The 25498-nt window shown below is 34.5% G+C and overlaps 1 protein-coding gene and 1 pseudogene across 19 annotated transcripts in view; one reads left to right on the top strand and one right to left on the bottom strand.

The window, feature by feature from the left end:
- PPFIA2 (PTPRF interacting protein alpha 2) overlaps nucleotides 1–25498 on the bottom strand; it is a 475555-nt gene that overhangs the window by 74095 nt on the left and 375962 nt on the right. For all 19 annotated transcript variants that reach the window (XM_019455214.2, XM_019455220.2, XM_019455223.2 and 16 more), the window contains 5 exons: nucleotides 25243–25334; nucleotides 20932–21067; nucleotides 18643–18863; nucleotides 5709–5946; nucleotides 2345–2374 (listed from right to left, as the gene is read on the bottom strand). In XM_019455214.2, the coding sequence (XP_019310759.1) occupies nucleotides 2345–2374; nucleotides 5709–5946; nucleotides 18643–18863; nucleotides 20932–21067; nucleotides 25243–25334 (717 nt within the window). The remainder of the gene's footprint in view (nucleotides 1–2344; nucleotides 2375–5708; nucleotides 5947–18642; nucleotides 18864–20931; nucleotides 21068–25242; nucleotides 25335–25498) is intronic.
- LOC109270228 (hsc70-interacting protein-like) lies at nucleotides 15709–17537 on the top strand (annotated as a pseudogene).

The following is a 25498-nucleotide window of genomic DNA, read 5'->3' as shown; positions in this document are numbered from 1 at the left end:
ACATGATAAAGACTTCATGCATTGAAGAAACTGAATGAAGTTGTTTGTCTGGGCTCTTGTCATCCAAGCCTTGATTCCTTTTAACGATTTAAGTAGGCATCTATATAGGATTTCCTCTCTCCATTTCAACTAGCAAAGGGCCACCAGAAGAATCTTTTTCAAGAACTACTTTCAGCATGATGTTAATCCTACAGAAAACTCTTTGTAAACTCACATCTCATCTAAATTCATAAAGTGTGTTTCTAAACTCTTCCTGATATGTATTTATGTCTTCACAGTTCCATGATCTAGCCATAATTGTTTTCTGTGATTATTTCTGCCAAGCCTGACCTTTCTGCTTCCATTACTTTTTTTTCCCTGAAACACCTCCTAAAATGCCTTCCTCTTTCTATTCTGCCAGTCAAACTATGCAAACTTTCCAAATATCAGCTCTTAAAAACATCATAGACACTCTTCCTCTGAATAATGCTTAGAGTTAACACTATATAAATAAAATAGAGGAGAAAGGATTTGGAATCAGAGATGGATTTGAATTCTGGTTTCTCTTATTTGTTGAAAGACACATGCTCATTATTTACCTGCTCTAAGATTCAATTTCCTCATCAATAAAATGGAAACTAATAATACTTACCTTAATGTGTTCGTTTCAAGGGTAAATGGAATCACACTTGTAACTCCTTAACCTGATAAACAACAATTTTTAGTTTGTGGCCTTCTTTCCATGACCTACCTTTCTTATCAACTATTTCTTTATCCTATGAATTCCCTGAGCCTGCATTTCTGTATGGAACCTTCCTTTGTGACTTTTTTTCTTATATCCACTAAACTTCTTTTATATCCATCATCTACTCAGATATCTTTCTATATTCCCAGTATAATTCTTTTCAGTGGCAGAGAAAGACAAAGACAAATAATAAGAACATTGTGATGGTAAATTTGATAGTTGAGAACTAAGTGTTAGTATCAAGGAGAAGATGCTATAGGAAGATAGATGATAACTCCGGAAAAGAAATTCCATCAATCTATGCCACACAAGTTAATATAGATTCCCTTAATTTAAAAAAGAAACAAAGAAAAAAATACTTTTATAGTTTTAGAAGTGGGCATAATCTGACTACCACATCTTTTTTTGTTTTTAAGTTTATTCATTTTTGAGAGGGAGAGACAGAGCATGAACAAGGGGAGGGGCAGAGAGAGAGAGGAGACACAGAATCCTAAGCAGGCTCCAGGCTCTGAGCTGTCAGCACAGAGCCTGATGTGGGGCTCAAACTCATAGACAGCGAGATCATGACCTGAGTGGAAGTTGGACGCTTAACCAACTGAGCCACCCAGGTGCCCCCTACCACATCTTGATGATGCTGAAAAATAGATTTACGCTCTGGAGAGTAGGTTCAACCTTTGAAATCTTTCCCATCTGATATCCCATGAGTCTGAACTCTGCTGTTATCAATTATCTAAGAAGATGTCATTTTGTGAATCAGGACTGGAGTCAATTTTGTTTCTCATTTTCAATATGTATTCTATTGATGTCACATTAAACAAGAAAGGAGCAGATTAATTATATTTTTGTAATTTCTATATTCTTGATGCTCTGGTGTCTGGCACCATGCTGACCCAGGACATAATGCGCCTCCCAGGACTAGCTAATTCCTAGAGATTGCAAACTACTTCCCTGGAGTATGACTTCCATATGTACATCAATCTATCTAGACCAGTATCCCAAATCATATTCTTGACCTGGCTCTTGTAATACTCCAGGAGGCAATATTCCTCTGCCTTAATCATGCCAGGTCAGGAATCAGACAACTAGAGACAGCCCCTATACCCAGAGCCCACAGAAATGATTAAAACAGGCCAATCTTAAGCCTGCTCACCCTGCCTTGCCTTTCCAAAAGAAACTACGATAAAACTCCTACCCATCCTTTCTCCTAGTTCTTTTTGCCTCATGACCTACTCAGGTGCTTTTGCCTTTGCAAAGGGAAGGGTGAGTAACAAGGTATCTTTTCATTGGCAGTAGTCTCCTGATCTGTTGGTCTCACATCCATGAATAATAGTAAAACTACATTTAAAAGTAAGCAGCATTCTTCTAGCATTGACAATAAATAATCTAATTCTAGGATATGTAGACTACATAATCTAATCATTACTCTAGAAAACATAAACAATTTTATTTTGAGGCATTTGCTCTTATAATCATATTTAAACAATTCGATAATGCTTAAATACTTTTAATATTTCTGTTTATGTTAATAAAATGCTTCAAATAAAGGGAATGCAATTTTAAAACTTTCACAGAAAAAAAACAATATTCAACTAGTAATCACACAAAAGATATTTACATTACCTTTCTCCGATGTTTCCTTAGATCACTTGGCTGTGATTGGCAGAAATAAAAGCAACATAAAACAGAACTAATTAATGAGTATCATTTGACCATGTTACAATTTTTAATAGTATTCTATAACTTGACTGTCTTGTTTTTTCATTCCATTGTTTTCTAAATAAATGTCTTTACCCATTATAAGAGGACTCCTCCTGAAAGTGACTTCAGAGAGGGAACTTCTTAGAAGGAATGGTGGGGCGGCGGGGGGGGGGGGGGGGGGGGACAGGTCTACATGATGGGGTCAAGCATACATGCATGGGATCTGAGACATGGAACCCTGGGGAATATGAAGCACATGTAGTGAGCTAGTGAGAAATAAATATGGGACTTATCTTCTCCCCAAAATATAAATGGGAATGAAAGAGATTATCCATAAACAAAGATCCAATGCACATGTATGGAGTTTGTAAGCATTCCCTCTTGCCTTATCTATGCTCAGCCTTGGTCCACCCTTGGACAGGCATACTGCTCCTGAGCTATCTCAAACTTCCTGGCTTCCTAACTAGTCTCCCATTCCCAAATGCTAAGAGCTCTGGCCTCAATAAAATATGTTTTTAGGGCTGCTGTTTTCTTGTCAACGTTACAATGTTACAAAATTACATAATTTTTTTTAAAGTTAATTCTTTATGATTTCAGATGAATCTTGCTCACTTAGTATCTTTGTTAATTTTTCTTATGTAAGTAAAACAATTTTATTCCATTATAGTTATATTTACATTTATATATTTTTGTTCCTGGAAAATGGGTTGATTTACTCCACACAATATTCTTACTAAATATTGGCAGGATGTTCCTTATGCTTATGGATTTGTGGTGAGGTAAAAGTAAATAAAAGTACATTTTATAATCAGGAAAAATAACAATCTTTGTAAAACATATACACACATACAATACAAATGAAAACAATGTCTTTTCAATCTCTGCTTTTCTGTCTCCCAAATTTTTCATTTTCCTCTGAATATTCACACATGGATTATATTCCCCCAAATTATGCCCTCCCTCATATTTTCTACAGGTAAAAGAAAATCTACCTGCCTTTCACTATAACAGTGATGAATTTAATGACGAAGTTTTATTAGGTGATAAAGACTCCCTGAGTTTCATTTATTGTTTTTCTGAGTCAGATATGGGACATTTTAAGTACTTTTTTTACACTCAAGAAATGCTTTAAATATTTTTTAAGTACTGTAATTATAGTATAATAATGTTCATTTGGTATTGATTTATTTATAACTAACTGCTAAAGAAAGTGCATGAAAGCAGTGGCATCTTTTTCATATATATATATATATATATATGTATATATATATATACATATATATATAAATCATGTCTAAATGATTATAAATATGTTATTTTGCTATTATAAAAATATTAACACTATCAAGGATTAGGATACTAATGCTTATGAACATACTTAAAAAGCTAAATATATGTAGCAAATATAAACAGAAACTAAGCCAAAGATAGTATCATGTCTAGTTAATAAAGTCAAATTGATGGTTCCTAGATTTCTAAAATCACCACATCATAACGTAGCTCAGTATATTGGGTTATTTTATCTTAGTACATTGACTAAAAAGTTTGTGCTGTGTCTAGGTGGGGTCAGTTCTGATTACTGTCCTTTGTTCTGAACGGGCATTGTCTATGATGTCTATTTTAAGAATATTTTTAATATCAAGTCTGGAAATGAGCGCAGAATAGAGGACTCAATGGCTTAAGAAGGTAAATGTTTCCTTTTTTAAAAATATTGCCATTTCTCTTTTATGTTGACTTTATTGCATTGAAGTCCATAATTGCAAAGAGTCTGAATATGAAAAATGCTGCCACACCATACAGTTTTGTTTCAATTCACAATTGTAAAATTAAAGAAAAAAGATACTTATACATAATAAATTTTATAAAAATAAAAATTAAAAAAATATGTGTTAGTTTTCCCTAGACATGAGAGCATGAAATATACATATATATGTATATGTGTATTATATATATACACATAGATATATATATTAGGTACAGTACACATTTTTGCAACATATTTATTTAAAGGTGCTATTTAGAAAATTAATTAAAATTTTTTGTTCAGATACTTTACACACATACATACACAGATACAGATATTGTGACACTTTTTATAGTAGCTTCACAGGTTTCTGAACATATGCAGAAACACTATATACACTTCATGTTCTTCTGTGGTAACATTAATTTACTCTCCATTTGTTATATTTGTGCTAGTTTTACAGTCTCTAAGCTATTTTATCCATTTATTTTTAATTAATTTCTACCCCCAAATTTATGTTTAATTGGAATTTTGTTTTAATAGTATAGTTTTAATATTCATTACAAAACCAGAATTTTACCTCCATAAATAGTTTAGAATGTTTAAATCTTCATTATTGTCATTTAAACATAGTTCTAGGTAATCACAGAAAAAAATAAATGGACAGAATAGTATATGCTTTTGCGTCAGCAAATGTGAAAGACATACAGCTCCATTTACTGTGTTAAACGTGGGCAATTTACTCATGCTCTCAAACGCCCGTTACTTCTGCTTTCTATTGAAATGGTGTCCTCTGATGTGCAGATGTTATGATGGGAAGTAAAACATCACAGCATTCAGTAGTCATTTTTTTTTCCTATCATTTTTTTTTTTTTCCAGAGGTTTTTCTACCTTATTTTTAGCGAAGGGCACTTTGATTTTCTCTGTTATGTTCAGAGCACCTCCTAATAGTTTAGGTTTCCAACTTTTAATTCCTAATAATTTAGGTTTCCGACTTTTAATTCTAAACATAAAAATAAATGAAACAAAGGATTAAAGAATAAAGAAGTGTAAAAATGTTGACATGAAATTCTAAAACAAAATTGGGAAATTGTTGCTATTGGTTTTGGTGGTTCTTTTATTCAAGTTATATTATTTATATTATAAAAATTTAACATTTTATGTTGTTATATTGGAGCAATTAGAACCAGTATTTTCTATTATTTATTGTGTTAAAAGTAAAATACTCACTCCCAACTACTTCACCAAGATATCATAAGGAAAAATTTACTTAATGGTTTCCGTCACTCAGATTTCTGATGTGACATTTAGATCGCTGCTCTTCTATTTCCTTATTATGTGACTTGAAAAATTACATCTTTGTAGGCTACATTTCCTCCACTCATAATCGGATTAGTAGTTGCACCTACCACATATGGTTGTTGCGAAAAAAAGAAAAACAATAAAACACACAGAAAGTCCTTAGAACAAACACCCAATATGAATCAGCTAATGCACATGAGTCTTAATGGGGTCAAATGTTCTCTGTGCACATCATCATACCAGTGTCATGACTCCCATCCGATCCATTTCCCTGGCAGGGCTTCGCGGGGTGAGCTTTGGCGTTGAGTGTCCACTGGGGGGAGATGAACTGGCCAGCGAAGAAGCTGTAACCGAGGCAGTGATAGAGGTACCTGGGTGGACCCTTGCTAAATTCAGGCCTTCCAGGCTCACACTAGCCACCCTATTCTCAATTTCTTCAGCACGTAACTCTGTAGATTCTTTTTCTTCCTGAATTAGCCTAAAAGACACAGTTGAATTTGGATCCATTATATGCTGCTATAGTGGTAATGAGAATTCACATAATAAAAAGCAAATAAATACATAAATAAACAAATAAATAAATAACTCTGTGAGCATTTTATATCAAATCTAATGTTTTCTTTACTCAAAGGCAATATAACTTTCAATAAATTTCAGACACTTTCTGGCTGAAATTTAGAACATCTTTCTTTTCAAATGATATACAGCTCCTCCCCACTTTGACCCTCTTTCTATCTATACTATCACCTGCTAAAACCTTTAAAACCTTGACTGCCTAGATAATTTTGCCACTAATCCTAATCTTATTTTTTTTTCCCTAATCTTATTTTTGAACCGAGGTGCCAATAAATGAGACTTTTAGAAACTCAGATCTTAACAAAGATGTTGAATCTTACATCCCAACTGATTAAAAAGTATACTTGATAGAATCTTCAATAAATGGTCATTCATAATTATCATTTAGTCAAATAAAACCCTTACACTTTTTTTTAAACCAATACCTACTCAGCCACGTCAACTTTAAATAAGCACCACGTGGGGTGCCTGGGTGGCTCAGTTGGTTGAGCATCCAACTTTGGTTCAGGTCATGATCTTATGGTTCATGAATTCGAGCCCCACATCCGTGCTCCACATCAGGCTCGCTGCTGTCAGCCCAAAGCCCACTTTGCATCCTCTCTCTCCCTCTCTATCTGCCCCTTCCCCCACCTCTCAAAAATAAATAAACATTAAAAAAAATAAGCACCAGGCAATTTAATAATGTGGAGATGATCTATCTCTAGATAGATACATACATCATACTTACATACATAGTGAAAAAATGTTTTAACTCTTGATATAAATGCTTTTCAGAAGACAAAGCACTAATACTCCTTTTTTTAAATAAAGAGAAACTTCAAGAATATGTATAAATGAACTATTACAGAGATGCAAAGAACAAAGAATTTTAGCAGGGTTGCATAAATACCCTATTTAAGCTGTGTCTATTTGTTATAATGAAACTGTACCAGTAGGTGACTTAAAAAAATAGGGTTTAGAACTTCTCCTAAGACATTTTCCTCTTAACTATAAATGGCTTATTGTGATCTCCTATGATATATAATCCTTAACTATAAGGTTATGATCACCGCAAAGTTTTATATTTATATATTTATTTTGGAAAACTGTTTGGTGGTTTCTTATAGAACTAAACATACTCTTACCATATTATCCAGTAATTGTGTTCTTTGGTATTTAGCTAAATGAGTTAAAAACTATGTCCACCCAAAACCAGCACACTGATGTTTATAGCAGCTTTATTCATGACTGCCAAAACTTGAAAGCAACCAAGATCTTCTTCAATGGTGAATGGATAAATTGAGGTACATCCAGACAATCGAATATTATTCAGAGCTAAAAAAGAAGTGAGCTATCAAGCCATGAAAAGATATGGAAGAACATTAAATGCACACGACTAAGCAAAAGAAGCCCAATCTAAACAGACTACATATTATAGGACTCCAATTACATGACACTCTAGGAAAGGCAAAATCTACGAGGACATTAACAAGATCGACGGTTGACAGAGGTTGGGAGCGGGAAGAGATGAATAGGCAGAGCACAGAGAATTTTTATGGCAGTGAAAATGGTCTGTATGAAACCATAATGATGGATACTTGTCATACATTTTGCAAACCCACAGAATGTACACCACTAAGAGTAACCTGTACTGTAAACAATGGAATCTGGGTGATTATTATGTGTCATATAGGTTCATCAATTGTAATATACTACTGTGGTGAAGGATGTTGATAATGGGGGAGGCTGTGCATGTGTGAGGCCAGGGCATATATGGGCAATCTCTGTACCTTCTTCCCCTCAACTTTGTGTGAACCTTAATCCACTCCAAAAATTTAAGTAAAAAAAAATATTGAGCAGACTTACTCTTTTTTTTAATGAATATAATTTATTGTCAAATTGGCTTACATACAACACCCAGTGTTCATCCCAACAAGGAGGCATATTTACTCTTAATTATAATTTTTCAGTTCCATAAAGAATATGAATTCTGTTACTGTGAAGTTTATTTTCATGGATGCACTTTAAGTTCACCCAGAGGAAAGCTTAATCAAGTAACATAGCACAATATTATTAATGCTTTAAACACATTCCAAAGGAAACACTGTCTCCTCTTAAAAAAAAGAATTTGTACTTTAAAATGATTGGTAGGAGGGGCGCCTGGCTGACTCAGTCTGTTAAGCGCCCTCCTTCAGCTCAGGTCATGATCTAGTAATTCGTGTGTTCAAGCCCCTTGTCCAAGCTGTGCTGACAGTTTGGAGCCTGGGGCCTGCTTAGGATTGTTGGCCTCCCCCTCTCTCTGCCCCTCCCCCACTCAAGTTCTGTCTTTCAAAAATAAACAAACATTTAAAAAAGTTTTTAAAAATGGTGGGAAATAACTCCTCTAAAAAAGTTTTTTTCTAGAATTAACTGTAGTTATTAACTCTAGGCATTGTATTAATTGTAAAGGAAGAGTCACACCTAGAGGAAAAAGCTGAGTAAGAAGTAGACTGAAGTTTAATTAAACAGGAAATCGAATGCTACCTTAGATATTCAGTTCATTTGGAAAAATAAATGACAATCCACTTATCTTTAGAATCTGGATGTAGTTACAGAAAGTAAAAGAACTAACAAAACAGACACCCTTTGAAATGTCCCAGTGTGTTGGGGAGGGCGTACCATATACAAAAGGATGAAACAATAAGTAAGACCACAAAAGCAAGGGAGTCAAAATAGTAGCTAATTAGCTACTATATATATATTAATATATAATATTATATATTATATATAATATATATTTAATATAATATATATAATATAATATAATATAATATAATATAATATAATATATATTAACATTTAGTTACTTTGAGAGCAGGAAAGAGAGCGTGCATGTGTCAGTGGGGGGGGGGGGCAGAGAGAGAGACAGAGAGAGAGAGAGAGAGAGAGAGAAGAGAGAGAATCCCAAGTGGATTCTACGCTCAGCGCAGAGCCTGATGGCAGGGGCCAGTCTCAGGAGATCACAGCCTGAGCCAATATCAAGAGTTAGATGCTTAACCACCTGAGCCACCCAAGTGCCCAGTAGCTAACTACTGACGCACAGATTAACTAACAAACAGGTCACTGGCAAATGAAGTAACTTGATCTCTTCCTTTAAGAGACATTAGTGAACAGTGAGGAAACCAGAAAAGAGGCATTTTTTAATGCTTAAATTAGTTTGTGAAAGAAGAAAAATCTTCACCAGAAATAGATTCTAGTTGGTATGAGCAACTGTTTTTATGAAGATGCCTATTTCTCTTTTTTATTTTTTTAAAATAAACGGGGTTTATTCATTTTGAAACATTCAAAATGAATACATGCACTATTTATTCATCCAAAATTCAAATGCTTTAAAGAAAAATAGAAACATAACTTTTACATTTACACAATCATCAAACAAAATATTTATATCACAGCACTTAAGTAGCAAAAATTTGCTAACAATTGACACTATTTCTCTTTTTTATATTGTTTTTAATTTTAATTCCAATATGTTAACATGTAGTGTTATTTTAGTTTCAAGTGCACAGTATAGTAGTTCAACAACTCTATGCGTTACTCAGTGCACTCTAAGTGTATTCATTCTTTAATCCTTATCACCTAGTTCACCCCTCCCTTACACCCTCCCCTCTGGTAATCATTAGTGTGTTCTCTACAATTAAGAGTCTGTCTCTTGATTTGTGTCTCTCTCTTTTTCCTCTGGCCATGTTTCTTAAATTCTACATATGAATGAAATCATATGGAATTTGTCTTTCTCTGACTGACATTTCATTTAGCATTATACTGTTTAGCTCTATCCATGTTGTTGCAAATAGCAAGATTTCAGTCTATTTTTTATGGCTGAATAATTCTCCAGTGTGTATGTGTGTGTGTATGCCATTTGTTCTTTTTTTAAAATAAAAAAAATTAAAGTTTATTTACCTATTTTGAGAGAGAGAGGGAAAGACAGTGAGTAGCGGAGGGGCAGAGAGAGAGAGGGAGAAGGAGAATCCTAAGCAGGCTCCACACTCACTGCAGAGCCCAATGCAGGGCTCGATCTCACAACCATGACATCAGGATCTGAGCCAAAATCAAGTACTGGCTGCTTAATTGACTGAGCCATCCAGGGACCCCTATACGACTTGTTCTTTATCCATTCATATATCTATGGACTCTTGGAGTGCTTCCACACTTTGGCTACTGTAAATAATACTGCAATAAACACAGGGGTGCATTTATCCCTTTGAATTAGTATTTTTATATTTTTGGGTAAATACTTAGTAATGCAATTACTGGATCATAGGGTAGTTCTGTTTATAACTTTTTGAGGAACTATTTTCCAAACTGCACTAGTTTGCATTCCCATCAACAGTGCCCAAGGGTTCCTTTTTCTCCACATCCTCACCAACATTTGCTATTTCTTGTATTTTTGATTTTAGGCATTCTGACAAGCGTGAAGTGGTGTCTCTCTGTGCTTTTGATTTGTATTTCCCTGATGATTAGTGATGTTGAGCATCATTCCATGTGTCTGCTGGCCATCCTGCATGTCACCTTTGGAGACCTGTCTGTTCATGTCTTCCGCCCATTTTTCAATTGGATTATTTGTGTTTTGCATGTTGAGCTTATAAAAGTTCCTTATATATTTTGGATACTAACCCTTTATTGGATATGTCATTTACAAATATATTCTCTCATTCAGTAGGTTGTCTTTCAGTTTTGTTGATTGCTTCCTTCACTGTGCAGAAGCCTTTTATTTTGCTGTAGATCCAGTAGTTCATTTTTGCTTTTGCTTCCCTTGCCTCACGAGATATATCTAGAAAAACGCTGACATGACCAATGTCAGAAATTACTGCCTATGTTGTCTTATAGGATTTTTAGGGTTTCAGGTCTTACTTTAGATCTTTAATCCATTTTGAATTTTTTTTTGTGTGTGTGTACAATATAAAGAAGTGGTCCAGTTTCTTTTTTTTTTTTTTTTTTCGCATGTAGTTCTCCAGTTTTCCCAGCACCATTTTGTTGAAGAGATTATTTTTTTCCCCATTGTATAGTCTTTCCTCCTTTTTCTAAGATTAATTGACCATATGCTTGTGAGTTTATTTCTGGGTTTTCTTTTCTGTTCCATTGACCTATGTGTCTATTTTTTGACAGTACCATACTGTTTTGATAACTACCTGCTTTATAATATAGCTTGAAGTCTGGAACTGTGATCCCTCCAGTTTTTTCTTTTTCAAGATTTCTTTGGCTATTCGGGGTCTATTGTGGTTCCATACAAACTTTAAGATTGTTGGGGCGCCTGGGTGGCTCAGTCGGTTAAGCATCCGACTTCGGCTCAGGTCATGATCTCATGGTCCGTGAGTTCGAGCCCCACGTCAGGCTCTGTGCTGACAGCTTGGAGCCTGGAGCCTGCTTCGGATTCTGTGTCTCCCTCTCTCTCTGACCCTCCCCCATTCATGCTCTTTCTCTCTCTGTCTCAAAAATAAATAAAACATTAAAAAAATTAAAAAAAAACAACTTTAAGATTGTTTGTTCTAGTTTTGTGAAAAATTCCGTTGCTGTTTTGAGGGGGATTGCATTGAATTTGTAGGCTGCTTTGCATAGTATAGACATTTTAACAATATTTGTTCTTCCAATCCATGAGCATGGAATGTATTTCCATTTCCTTTTTTTAAATTTTGTTATTTTTTTGTCTTTCCATTTCTTACTGTTGTCTTCAATTTCTTCACCATTGTTTTATAGTTTTCAGAGTAGCATCTTTCACCTCACTGGTTAAGTTTATTCCCAGATATTTTATTATTTTTAGTGCAATTGAACATGGGATTGTTTTCTTAGTTTCTCTTTCTGCTGCTTCATTATTAGTGTAAAGAAATGCAAGAGATTTCTGCACATTGATTTTGAATCCCACCACCTTAGTGAATTCATTCATCAGTTCCAGTAGTTTTTTGGTGGAGTCTCTAGGGTTTTATATATATAGTATTATGTCATCTGCAATTAGTGAAGGTTTTAGTTCTTCCTTACCAATTTGGATGTCTTTTCCTTCTTTTTGTTGTCTAACTGCTGTGGCTAGGACTTCCAGTACTATGTGGAATAAAAGTGGTGACAGTGGACATCCATGTCTTGTTCCTGACCTTAGGGGGAAAGTTCTCAGTTTTTCCCCCATTGAGTATGATGATTGTTGTGGGTTTTTCATATACAGTCTTTACTTTGTTGAGGTATGTTCCCTTTAGAAATACTTTGTTAAGGGTTTTTTTTTTTAATTTTTTTTAACGTTTTATTTATTTTTGAGACAGGGAGAAACAGAGCATGAACAGGGGAGGGTCAGAGAGAGGGAGACACAGAATCTGAAACAGGCTCCAGGCTCTGAGCTGTCAGCACAGAGCCCAACGCGGGGCTCGAACTCACGGACCGCGAGATCATGACCTGAGCTGAAGTCGGCAACTTAACCGACTGAGCCACCCAGGCACCCCTAAGGGTTTTTATCTTACATGAATGTTGTACTTTGTCAGATGCTTTTTCTGGATCTATTGAAATGACCATATGGTTTTTATCCTTTCTCTTATTGATGTGATATATCACATTGATTGATTTGTGAATATTGAGCCACCCTTGCATACTGGGATGCATCCTGGGAATAAATCCCACTTGATTGTGGTGAATGATTTCTTTTAATGTATTGTTGGATTGAGTTTGCTAGTATTTTGTTGAGGATTTTTGCATCTTTGTTTATGAAAGATATTGCCCTCTAGTTCTCTCTCTCTTTTGTGTGTGTGTGTGTGTGTGTGTGTGATGTCTTTATCTGGTTTTGGTATCAAGGGGACACTGGATTTGGAAGTTTTCCTTCCTTTTGTATTTTTTGGAATAGTTTGAGAAAAACAGGTGTTACCTCTTCTTGAAATGTTTGGTAGAATTTGTCTGTGAAGCCACCTGGTCCTGGACTTTTGCTGGGAGTGTTTTGATTACTGATTCAATTTCATTGCTGGTAACAGGTCTGCTCATATTTTCTATTTCTTTCTGCTTCATTTTTAGTAAGTTATATGTTTCCAGGAATCTATCAATTTCTTCTAGATTGTCCAATATATGGGCATATGATTTTTCAAAATAATTCCCTTACAGTTGTTTGTATTTCTGTGTTGTTGGTTGTTGTTTCTTCTCTTTCTTTTTTTTATGATTTTGTTTATTTGGGTCTTCTTTTGTTTTTATGAATCTGGCTAGAGCTTTACCAATTTTGTTGATCTTTCAAAGAACAAGTTCCTGGTTTTACCGATCTGTTCTATTGTTTTTGTTTTTGTTTTTAGTTTCTATATCATGTATTTCTGCTCTAATCTTTATTATTTCCTTCCTTCTGCTAGTTTTGGGTTTTGTTTGCTCCTCTTTCTCTAGCTTCTTGAAGTATAAAGCTAATTTGCTTATTTGAGATTTTTCTTGCTTCTTAAGTTAAGCCTGTATTGTTATAAACTTCTTTCTTAGAACTGCTTTTGCTGTATTCCAAAGATTTTGGACTACTGAATTTTCATTTTGATTTGTTTCCATGTAATTTTTTTATTTCTTCTTTGATTTCTCCATTGACTCTTTCTTTGTTTAGTAGTATGTTATTTAGCCTACACATATTTGTGCTCTTTCTAGATGTTTCTTGTGGTTGATTTCTAGTTTCATAGTGTTATGGTCAGAAAAGATGAATGGTATGACTGTTTTTTCAAATTTGTTAAGACTTGTTTTGTGGCCTAATATGGGATCTATTCTGGAGAATGTTCTATGTGCACCTGAAAAGAATGTGTATTCTGCTGTTTTTGGATGAAATGTTCTGAATATATCTTTAAATCCATCTGGTCTCATGTGTTATTCAAAGCCACTGTTTCCTTATTGATTTTCTGTTTGGATGATCTGTCTTTTGATGTAAGTTAAAGTCCTCTACCATTATTGTATTGCTACTGATTAGTTCCCTTACATTTGTTATTAAACCTTTTATGGATTTGAATGCTCCCATATTGGATGCATATTTACAACTGTTATGTCTTCTTGTTGGATTGTCCCCTTTATTTCTCATATAGTGTCTTTCTTTGTCTCTTGTTACAGTCTTTGTTTTGGAGTCTATTTTCCTGATATAAGCATTGCTACAATGGTTTCTTTTGACATTCATTTGCATGATAAATATTCTTCCATCCCCTCACTTTCAATCTGCAGGTGTCTTTAGGTCTGAAATTATCTTGTGTAGACAGCATATAGATGGGTCTTGATTTTTATCCAATCTGTCACTTCATGTCTTTTTATTGGAGTGTTTAGTCTATTTATATCCAAAGTAATTATTGATAGATATGTATTTATTGCCATTTTGTTACTTGTTTTGTAGTTGTTTTTGTAGTTTTTCTCTCATCCTTCTCTTTCTCTCTTTCATGTTTTGTTGGCTTTCTTTAGTGATATACTTGGATTCCTTCCTCTTTATTCTTTGCATATCCATTACTGGTTTTGGACTTGTGATTAACATTAGCAGTCAATATTAAGTTGATGGTCGCTTACATTTGAACCCATGCTTTAATCCTCTCCACACCACATTTTAGTCTATAGTGTCATATTTTACATCTTTTTATTTTGTGAATCTCTTGACTAATTTTTACAGATATCTTTTCTACCTTTAGTTACGGAGTTTTTTTCTTCCAGTCTTCTAATCATCCTCTGGGTTATTTGCACTGACATGAGTGTTATCTAGTTGTTTATGGGATGAGGCAAGGTCCTCCTACTCCACAATCTTTCCGTGATTTCCAAGATTCCTGTGTCTTTTGAATGTTGCTATACACTTAAATTATATGTACTTCTTAATTTCTTACAAATTAGCAACTATATTAAATACATTACTAGGGTCAGCAAAGAAATATATAAAAGGACAGTAGTTTGAACATACTATTTATCAAACTTAATTAGCCTAGGTCAAGATTATAACTGGGCTTTACTATCTTAATGTAACAAAGCTGAGTTCCTGGAGGGACACAGGTTGTTATTGAGGGTGTGTGTATTTATTTTCAGAGAAAACAAATATCACAGAGATATATACTTGATTTCAAATCTATGCAGTGAGTTCAACCATTAACTGCAAAGCATCAAAAAGTGTTATTTAGTTTGAATTTACGTTCTATATTCCTTCTTTTTCTTTTTTTAAGTTTATTTATATATTTTGAGAGAGAGAGAGAGAGAGAGAGAGAGAGACAAGCACATGAGCAAGAGAGGGGCAGAGAGAGAGAGAGAGAGCACATGAGCAGGGGAGGGGCAGAGAGAGAGAAGGAGAGAGAATCCAAGCAGAGCCTGATACAGGGTTCAAACTCATGAACCATGAGATCATGCCCTGAGCCAAGATCAAGAGTCAGACACTTAGCTGACTGAGCCACCCAAGCACCCCTATATTATTTTTTCTATTTATGCTAATCTATCATTATGAAGCACTTTCTATTTATCAAGAAAAGTGCCAAGATCTGGACATAAAACAGTGAGCAAAGCAAGATCCATTTCTTGTTTTTATATAATTTACAATCTAATAAAGGTAAGGAACTGAAGGACAGTAAAACAAACTGAAGGTCAGAAGAAGGAATGGTGGAGATGCTCATGGTGAGTAAGGGTAAAGAGGGTGAAATGTTAGGGCACAAGGGTGTGGAATGAGGATAATGTTCCAGAAGAAAGGAACAGCAACAACAAAGGAGAGAACATGGAACATTCAAAGAACTGGAAGTCATGTTTAATGGGATATAGAATAAGGTAGGTGAGAAAGTTGAGGCAGATGGGGCATTGTAGACCATATGAAGTATTTTGTTCTTTATCTTAAAAGCAACTGAAGGGGTTGAAAAAGGGTGACCTTACATAAGCAAACTGGGTTTTAAAAAGTCAGATGGGGAACCCGTATATCATGAAGAAACCAGGCAGAAACTATTATTGTCATCTAGATGAAAACTTATTATAATGCCCAATAGGGTGATGATAGTAGAGAACTGGATAGATTTGAATCATATTAGGAGGCCGACAGATTTAGCTAGAGCCAGAAAAACAAAAACATTGTTCAAAATAGTAAAATACTGTTCATTTGTTGAAAAAAAAAACAAGTTAAGAATAGTTTCTCAATGTTCAAAGGAATATAAATCCACTTGACACAGCTGGGTTCTTCACTGAGGTTAGTTAAGTCAATGATATAAAAAAGAAACTATGACCCTTCCACACAGTCACGCTGATGTAGTACCCTCGCCTGGAATCAGGCTGAAATCTTAGCCTTGCCACTGCCTGGACCATCGACCCCCACAAAGTGAGTGAGCTTCAGGCCTTCATAAAAATGAGTAAGCACTATCTGAATGTGCTGCACACTGAGAAAAATGTGCTTCCTGCGGGAGTGGGCGGAGAGCATGGAGGGTAAAAATACCACCTTCTACTCATAAAACTAAATCAGAAGACAATAAATATCAAGGAAGAAAAAACAGATAGTAAGAAGGTGGAGGAAAGAAAATACAAAGACAGACCATCAAGTGAGGAGAGTGATCTAGAAATTAACAATGAAGGTATGATTGAACCAGATACTGATGCCCCTCAAGAAATGGGAGATGAAAATGTGGAGATAACCCAGGAAATGATGGATCAGGCAAATGATAAAAAAGTGGCTGCCACTGATGCCCTAAATGATGGTGAACTACGGAAAACCATTGACTTGTTCACACATGCCATTAAGCTGAATCCTCGCTTGGCCATTCTGTACCCCACGAGAGCCAGGGTCTTCATCAAATTATAGAAGCCAAATACTGCCATTTGAGACTGTGACAGACCTATTGAAATGAATCCTGACTCAGCTCAGCCTTACAAGTGTAAAGGAAAAGGACACAGACTTCTGGGCCATTGGGAAGAAGCAGCACATGATCTTGCTCTTGCTTGTAAATTGGATTATGATGAAGATGCTAGTGCAATGTTGAAAGAAGTTCAACTGAGGGCCCAGAAAATTGCTAAACATTGGAGAAAGTATGAGCAAAAATATGAAGAGAGAAACATCAAAGAAAGAATGGAAAGGGCTAAGAAGGTTTGGGAAGAACACGAGAGAGCTCAGAGGGAGGAAGAAGCCAGAGGACAATCAGGAGCTCAGTATGGCTCTTTTCCAGGTGGCTTTCCTGGGGGAATGTGTGGTAATTTTCTTGGAGGCATGCCTGGAATGGCAGGGGGAATGCTTGGAATGGCAGGAATGCCTGGGCTCAATGAAATTCTTAGTGACCCAGAGGTTCCCGCAGCCATACAGGATCCAATAGTTATGGTGGCCTTCCAGGATATGGCCCAGAACTCAGCAAATAGGTCAAAATATCAGAGCAGCACAAAAGTAATGAATCTCATCAGTAAATTGTCAGCCAAATTTGGAGGTCAAGCATAATGCCTTTCTGACAAATAAAGCCCTTGCTGAAGGAAAAGCAACTTAGATCACCTATTGGATGTCGCAGTAACACAAACCAGTGTACCTGTGACCTCCTCGTGGAGAAAGCTGGAGTGCTGTGAAGATAATCCCCACCCCTCTGCTCCACATGCAACTGAAACATTTTATAGTGGTTTTTCATTAGGGTATTCATTCAGATAATGTTCAGGTAATGTTTTCCTACTAAGAACTACAAACTGTAAGCATTTTTTAAACCTTAAAAATATTTAAAAACATATTCAAAGGGTGTGTTAATCCTTACATTTTTCTTTACTAAAAAAAAAAAAAAAAAAAAAAAGAGAGACTATGATAATCATCGGGATTCAAGAAAGTATATATTTGTTAAAGTTGAAATTATCCAAAAAAAGAGAGATTATTTTAGTGACAATATTTCTCAATGTTTGAATTGTTAACTTATACAACTTAATTCCATAATTAATCTACTCTTTTTTTTTAATTTTTTTTAAATGTTTTTATTTATTTTTGAGACAGAGAGAGGCAGAGCATGAGCAGGGGAGGGGCAGAGAGAGAGGGAGACACAGAATCTGAAGCAGGCTCCAGGCTCTGCGCTGTCAGCACAGAGCCCGACGTGGGGCTCGAACTCACGGACTGTGAGATCATGACCTGAGCCGAAGCCGGACGCTTAACCGACTGAGCCACCCAGGCGCCCCCATAATTAATCTACTCTTTGGAAGCCATCTATTATCAGTGTGGTGACAGTGCGGTTTTTTTTTTTCATATCTAGTATATAATAATTCAGTCAGTTAGTTTCACTCTGATGTCTATATACTTTTAAGAAGCTGGCTGCACATTAATTGCAGGCTATTTAGTACCTTTACTGTAGTGTTAAATGTACCTTCAAAATGTACCTTATTACCACAAAATATCATTTAAATAGATTTTAATTTAAAAGGCGACTTAAAATTCATCAGAGAATATTTTATCTTTACCTTAGGCTTTTATATTGCCCTAAAATCATTAGTTTACCTATGTTTCATATATGTTCCTTATAAAGATCGTCCTAATTTTACACAGGACATGTATAGATATCTAAGAATCTGTAAAAACGCACATTCTGATTCAGTGTAGTGTGAGGTCTCAGAGTCTGCAGCTCCCAAGTGATGCCAGTGCTTCTGATCTAATCATGATATTTTTAGGATCAAGGTCTTCTAATCCCTTAAAACCATCAGTGATAATTGAACTCACCTGATTTCTTTGTTGATGGCATCCAACTGTTCTTGAAGCATCATGGCTAGAGTCTGGGCATCAGAATGACCACTTGGCGAGAGAAGATCCATTGAGCTAAAAATAGTTTCTCGGTCATCATCATCAATATCAGACATTTCAGTGTCACTTTCAAAAGGGTGGCTGCTCAGCACTCCAATTTGCTGAGTTCTATTCCACTCATGATCCCCAAGAGATTTCACCTGAATGGTAAATGAGTAATTATTGTATATATCTTATTGCTTATTATCAAAGCACTAGTCTGAAAAAATCAACTTGCACACACTCTTTTGTAGCTTACTTAGGAAAAGCGGAACTGATTATTAAAATTTTAATGTATTGTTTAAATAAAATATTTCTTTGACATCTTAAGTAATGGCAAGTACTAATTGTCAGCATAAATATCAAGATTTTAATAGGGATAATTATGATAAACTTAACACATGATTTCTGGTTCAATTTGAGGTATCAATTACTTTAAAGCATCTATGTTTGAAACATTTTTCTTCTTTCTAAATATAACAACCTCTATTCACTTGTACTGATGCATTTCCATCTCTTATACTAATTTAGTCTTACTTACACTTTCTTGTTACAGGCTGACTACAAATATTGCCACACAAATTATATAATAATTCTCTCCCCAACATTCATTTACATAGGTTCTAACAACATATTATTAAAAAAATATTAATTTCATCTCTACTGTTCTGATCACTCAAATGCTTCATTGATTTTTTTTAAGCCCAAGGCACACTAATTTACATGGCTATGTTTTTTTTATTTGATATAATAAATCCCTCACATGAATGAAAAAAAAAATTTGTAAATAATCTGATACACCCAATGTGGGGCTCCAACTCATGATCCCAAGATCAAGAGTCGCATGCTTTATTGACTGAGCCAGCCAGGTGCCCCAGTGAAAATCTTCAGTAAGCAACAGACCAGCATTTTTCAAGCTGTGATCTGAAGGTAGGAGAGGAAGGAAAGTAAGAAAGAATTTTTTGCATTTAAAAAAATGTTTTTCATTTTTGTGATGATGTAAAATGATTTTTTTGGCGTGGGGGGGGGGGAGGGGGACCACACGATTTTGCCCTGAGTTTTTATTTAAGATTGATGACCTGGGGGCACCTGGGTGGCTTGGTCGGTTAAGCGTCCGACTTCGGCTCAGGTCATGATCTCACGGTCTGTGAGTTCGAGCCCCGCGTCGGGCTCTGTGTTGACAGCTCAGAGCCTGGAGCCTGTTTCAGATTCTGTGTCTCCCTCTCTCTCTGCTCCTCCCCTGTTCATGCTCTGTCTCTCTCTCAAAAATAAATAAACATTAAAAAAAATTAAAAAAAAATAAGATTGATGACCTGAATTAGTATTTGTGTCACAAATTGGTTTGGTACAAGTGGCACTAGTTTATTTGGCATATGAAAAGAACCAAGATGGATTTGATTTAGTCTTCCTCTGTTCACTTCTTTATTCATTCATTTAACAGATATTGAATGCCTACTATGAGGGATTAAATTATGCATGACATGGGTACCAATTAAAAACCATAGGGTATCCAAGAACCTGTGTACAAATAAGGACAAGTAGGTTATGTAGTATTTGACACATAAAAGTGGTTGGGGAGAAAAAGCTATACTTAGGGCACAAAGGAACTATATCACTTCAGTATAAAATGCAATGATAAACTTACAATATACATAGCTTGCAAGTTAACTGACTGAATGAAAGACAGCCCTGCAATTTATCAGGAGAAGTTCTCCATAAACACTTGCAATAGTGTGTGTACATTTTTCCCGAAGTTTTATTAAAATAGTAATTCGACTTAAAATATTTAATTAATTTTAATTGACAATATGAATGCCAATGCATAAGTGCCCAAGCAAACCAAAAGTCCATTTGTGTGGCAATACAGCATACTGGATAAAAGCATGGAATTTGAAACAAATAGAGGTTCAAGTTTGGATCCTCTCACTTTGCTGGCTGTGTAATTAATGTTGAGCACTTAAAATTTCTGAGCTTCAATCTTTTTATGTCTGCAATTGACATAAAAATAGTACCAAACTCATAAGGTTATGTGGATACACACATGGGAAGTGTATAGTTCAACTTCCGGCACATAGTGGTAGTTTTACATTAGTTATACTTTAAAAAAATATGTCATGCTTGAAACTAAAAATGCTAGCATTTTAAATTCTCTCAGTATTAAAATTCTATCCAAAATGGAACAGTGTATTTACTGAGAATCATCAAAGACTTGAAATAAAAAAAATTAACCTTTGGCTCATCTCGTCGTACACCCATGCGTCCTCTCCTGGGTCTTCTTATTACTTTAGTTGTTCTGTAATCAGTCTGGCTGTCCACTAGGGATCCAACAGAATACCGCAACTCAGCTGAGGTGTCTAGATGAGTTCTGGAAAAGGGAAAAATATGAAATATGCTCAATCTTAAAAGTTAAACTTTCCAGCAAATCACTATGAACTGCTCAATTTTCAATAAAGAATAAAGCACAAAAAAAAGGAACAAAGCATAAATGCTCAAGAAAAAAGAAAAAAAAATCACAGAGGAAAACTGGTGAATTGTCATGACTCTTTGGGGTCTCTTCTGAGGCTTAGGTCAGAAATTGGTTTCAGGTCCATTCTTGAAGGTCAAGTGACCTTGTCTGTTTAAACAGAATATAAAACATCTGTCCGTTAATTATCATTTTCAAATGTGGTAGTAAAATAAAACAAGTTAAGATTGACAACCAAGATCCACTGGCTTAAATTCTGGCAAATAGGATAAACAAAACTAAATAGAATTGTAGTTGAATTATTTAGTGTACATACCAATATATGTTATTTATTGCTGTGTCTGTTTTAAATATTTCCCACTAATCTAACAGTAAAATGTGTAAACTTTTGGGGTCCCAGAATTCTCTCTCAAGGTGTTCTATTTTTCAATTTAGGAAATTAACAAAATACTTAAAATTAAATTGACCCAAGGTTAATAATCTTATTTTTTTTAATATAAGGGACCTACCACCAGGACAATTTTTCAGCTTTTGATAAGACATTGTTTCAAAAATATAAAAATCTTTTGATAAGCACATTTGATTCTGAAATGTGGTTAGAGATGAAATAGTTGCAAAATTCCGGTTGAAAAATATCATCACACTGGTTTTCAATAAACACTGTAATCAAAGTGTAATAAATATTTTGCTACACATGTTATTTATATATAGATTTATAGCAAGTTCAGTTTATTGCTATAATAATGATGATAATAGTGACAGCATGCTGTCTTATAAAATGATCCATCATCAGTAGGAAATATGTTTAACACTGTATTTTCTCTTGAACTTGGGGCTCCTACTGATCTACTATGCTCTGTTAGTTCTTTTTGTGAAAAAAAAGAAAAAAAAAAACTAGCATTTCCAAACTATTGGCAAGATCAGAAAAGGTTACGTGAGGTCTAGATTTTTGCAACAATAGAAGACACTGACCTAACTAATGCAAATCCCTGTTTTGTCAACCAGAAATTTAAAGCAAATGAACTAAGGAATCATCCTCCAAGTGGAGGGCAGCTATTGTTTTTATAGCAGTGAACTTGAAACTCAATCAAGGAAACTGGTTTTATTATGGAATAGCCACATATAAAACCTAACGAACCAGGTCACATTCATAAATAGGACCTCTCTCGGGACCTATTTATAACAGGGTATATGTTTCATGAAGACAAAGGTCAGATTTTAGTTACCATTGTATGCTAAAGGAGGCATTCCTAGCATATAATAAACACTTGATAAATGTCTGGTAAGCTCATAAATGAATGAAATTAATCATAATACAGTCTAAACTGTCTACCTTAGAACATTCTAGGTATCTTGTCTGTCACTGTTTGGGTAATGTCTCTTTGGTCATTGGAGGGGCGATTCTAAAATTATAACTCATCTTCCTAGGAGTATTGTTTTCTTGTTGTCTTATCTCTCAACTCCAGGTCATTTATAAAAATGTGAACCAAAACACAGATCTGCTACTATTGATGCCCTGCTTAAAACCCTTCGATGGCCTTACAAGGCCCTCTACAATCTGGAACCCTGCTTTCTAGCTTCACTTCTAGTTACTATCTCCCTTCTCTCTCTCCATCCAGCTGTACTGACTTTCTTTCAATTTCTTGACTAACTCACACTTTCCTTTGATCCTGAGCCTTCGAACATGATGTTCTTTCTGCTAGAAATAGTCTCTTCCCACATTTATGTGGTTGACATTTTTAAAGTCAGCTTAAAATTCCCATTGTCTTATACTATTGTAGCCCCTTATATTCCCTTTATTGTAATAGTCCTCAGAGTATCCCTGTGTTTCCCATTTGAAACAGGTATTATTCATTCATCTGTAAGATCAGTGAAGTTCCTATGCATCTTCTGTTTTCTTATTGCTGTTTAAATTGTGCATTCAGAAGCATGTCTGTTCAATAAGTAATTGCCATTCAATACATATTGTTATCCTATAACATATTATAAATTCCATCAGTTTGTCTAATCAGTAATTCCTATAATACTTTGTACTTTTGATTTACTGTTTACAAAAACCCCTTTGCTGACTAGTCTCATTTTATCTACAAAGTAAGCTTGTGAGATAATCATAAAAATATTATTTTATATATAATTCATGTAAAATACATATAAAATTTGAACTTCTTAAGGTAAATGGGTTTTCCAAAATGAAACAGCTAATAATTGTATGTATTAGACCCAGAAATGTCAATCTTCTTATTCTTGGTCTAGTTTTGTTTCTACTACAATCTGGTATATCAAAGAAGAATTGTTCTGTATGTAGTTCCCAAGCTTTCAGAATGATCCTTCATTGTGGACAAATGTCATATTATTAGGCTGTCCATGATGACTCAATGTAGTGATGAACTTTTAGAACTTTTAGATAACACTTCTACAACTCTCTATTTTTTAAGGATATTATATACATATATGTATATATATATATATATTTAATTTCAGTAATGTACAGTGTTTTATTAGTTTCAGGTGTAAAATATAGTGATTCCACAGTTCTATGCATTACTCAGTACTCACCATGATAAGTGTATTCTTAATCCCCTTCACCTATTTTACCCTTCTCCCTACCGAGCTTCCCTCTCTTGTAACCACTAGTTTGTTCTCTATATTTAAGAGTGTCTCTCTCTCTCTCTCTCTCTCTCTCTTTTTATACAACTCTGAGATCAAATTTCTGAGACCAAAGGTCAAAAAGCCAACAAAATGACCATTTGGTTCTGTTAAAAAAATACTAAATTTGTTGACTGGATGATGGTCATTCTATGTATTTATTCTGTTGCTATTTTATCAGCTCTTTTTCTCCTTCATCAAAACCATCATCATCACCCTACCTTGTGAACATATATCACTGAATTAATAATTTCAGTTCAGATACATAAATCATAATAAAGCATTTAGAAAAATAAACACAATTTTCTAAATTAAAGACCTACATGTTTAAAAGTTCTTTGGATGTTTTTTTTTTTTTTTTTTTTTTTTTGCCTGCAGAACTGTGTTTCTTATATTAAACTGAAGGTAAAAATACTCAAAATACTGAACTTTATTTTTACTAATACTTACATTCAAGAGAATATAAGCACCTTTAGGATTTTTTAACTTGGATTTTTGATCTGAATATCTAAAAAAATGCTTTATTACACATATTCATTTGTTCAATGATATCTATTGAGAGTATACTATATACCAGGTTTGGTTTGTTTCTTTGTTTTAGGTACTGAAATTACAGTAACCAAAACAAACATATATTCCAGTGCCCGTGGAATGAACATTCTTAGAATAACTCTAAGACCAAGAAAAATGAACTTCTCAAAGTCTGTGGTGGTCAAATGTTTCAAATAATTGATACGATTGTGTTGTCTAATAAATAAATGATCAAATGAGTAAATCCTTGTAGGGTTTCTCATTAACTTTAAATAAAAGGCCCTAAGCACAAAAGAAAATTACATGTGAATTATCAAGATTATTGTATTTATCTAAAGAGTAAATAATTATGTCATTGCTTCTTTTTTTCAAGATGAGGTACTGAGTCAAAGCAGATGAGTATGGCTAAATTTACTTGTTTTCAAAACATGTATAATTACTCTTTCACTTTGTATTTGCAATTAATTTAACAAGATAGGTGGATGCTAAGTGACCATAATCAATGATACTTCTTCAGTAAGTATTATACATTGAAAGCATTTCTGCATGTAGAGAAAAGAGGTGTTGCCTCTTCCTGGAATGAGAAGTAATCTCCTCGCATACAGTTCTATTCCTTCATTTAAGACTCTTTTTACGTTATTTATAGCTGTGTAATTAAATGCAGAATACAAAATGTAATATTTAAAATTTTTATTGCATATTTGCAGAACAGATTACTAAGTTAGAGAATTATTTTTGAATATAGAAATAGTAAATCAGTAAGGAGTAAGGAGTGAACATAGGGTAATGCCTGCTGGGCAGTAAGAGGCCTGTTTTATTTTATTTGAGGTAATACGGGACCATAAAAAAATCATATTGATTTTTGGCAAACTATAAATAAGATTTTAATTTAATGTTACCTTGACATTGTGGGTTCAATTAAAGAGCCAGTTCTCATTTTCAATTGGTCAAGTTCAGATCTCAGCTTTTCAATTTCTTCTGCTAATCTTTCCTAAAAATCAAAGATGTTTGACTCAGAAGATATGCATATGCCAAGAATACCAACATTCAATTATGATAAACCAAGCTATCAATCTTAGTGGTTTTTTAAAAATGGAAAACTGATGGATATATTTTTATTACAGGTCATTAGACATGACAGCAAAATATGCCTCA

The sequence above is a fragment of the Panthera pardus genome, unplaced genomic scaffold (assembly GCF_024362965.1).
Source record: "Panthera pardus isolate Hobbes unplaced genomic scaffold, ASM2436296v1 HiC_scaffold_6, whole genome shotgun sequence".
Taxonomy (NCBI): domain Eukaryota; kingdom Metazoa; phylum Chordata; class Mammalia; order Carnivora; family Felidae; genus Panthera; species Panthera pardus.
Note: the sequence above shows the minus strand (reverse complement) of the source record. Positions and strands in the feature narration are given on the sequence as shown.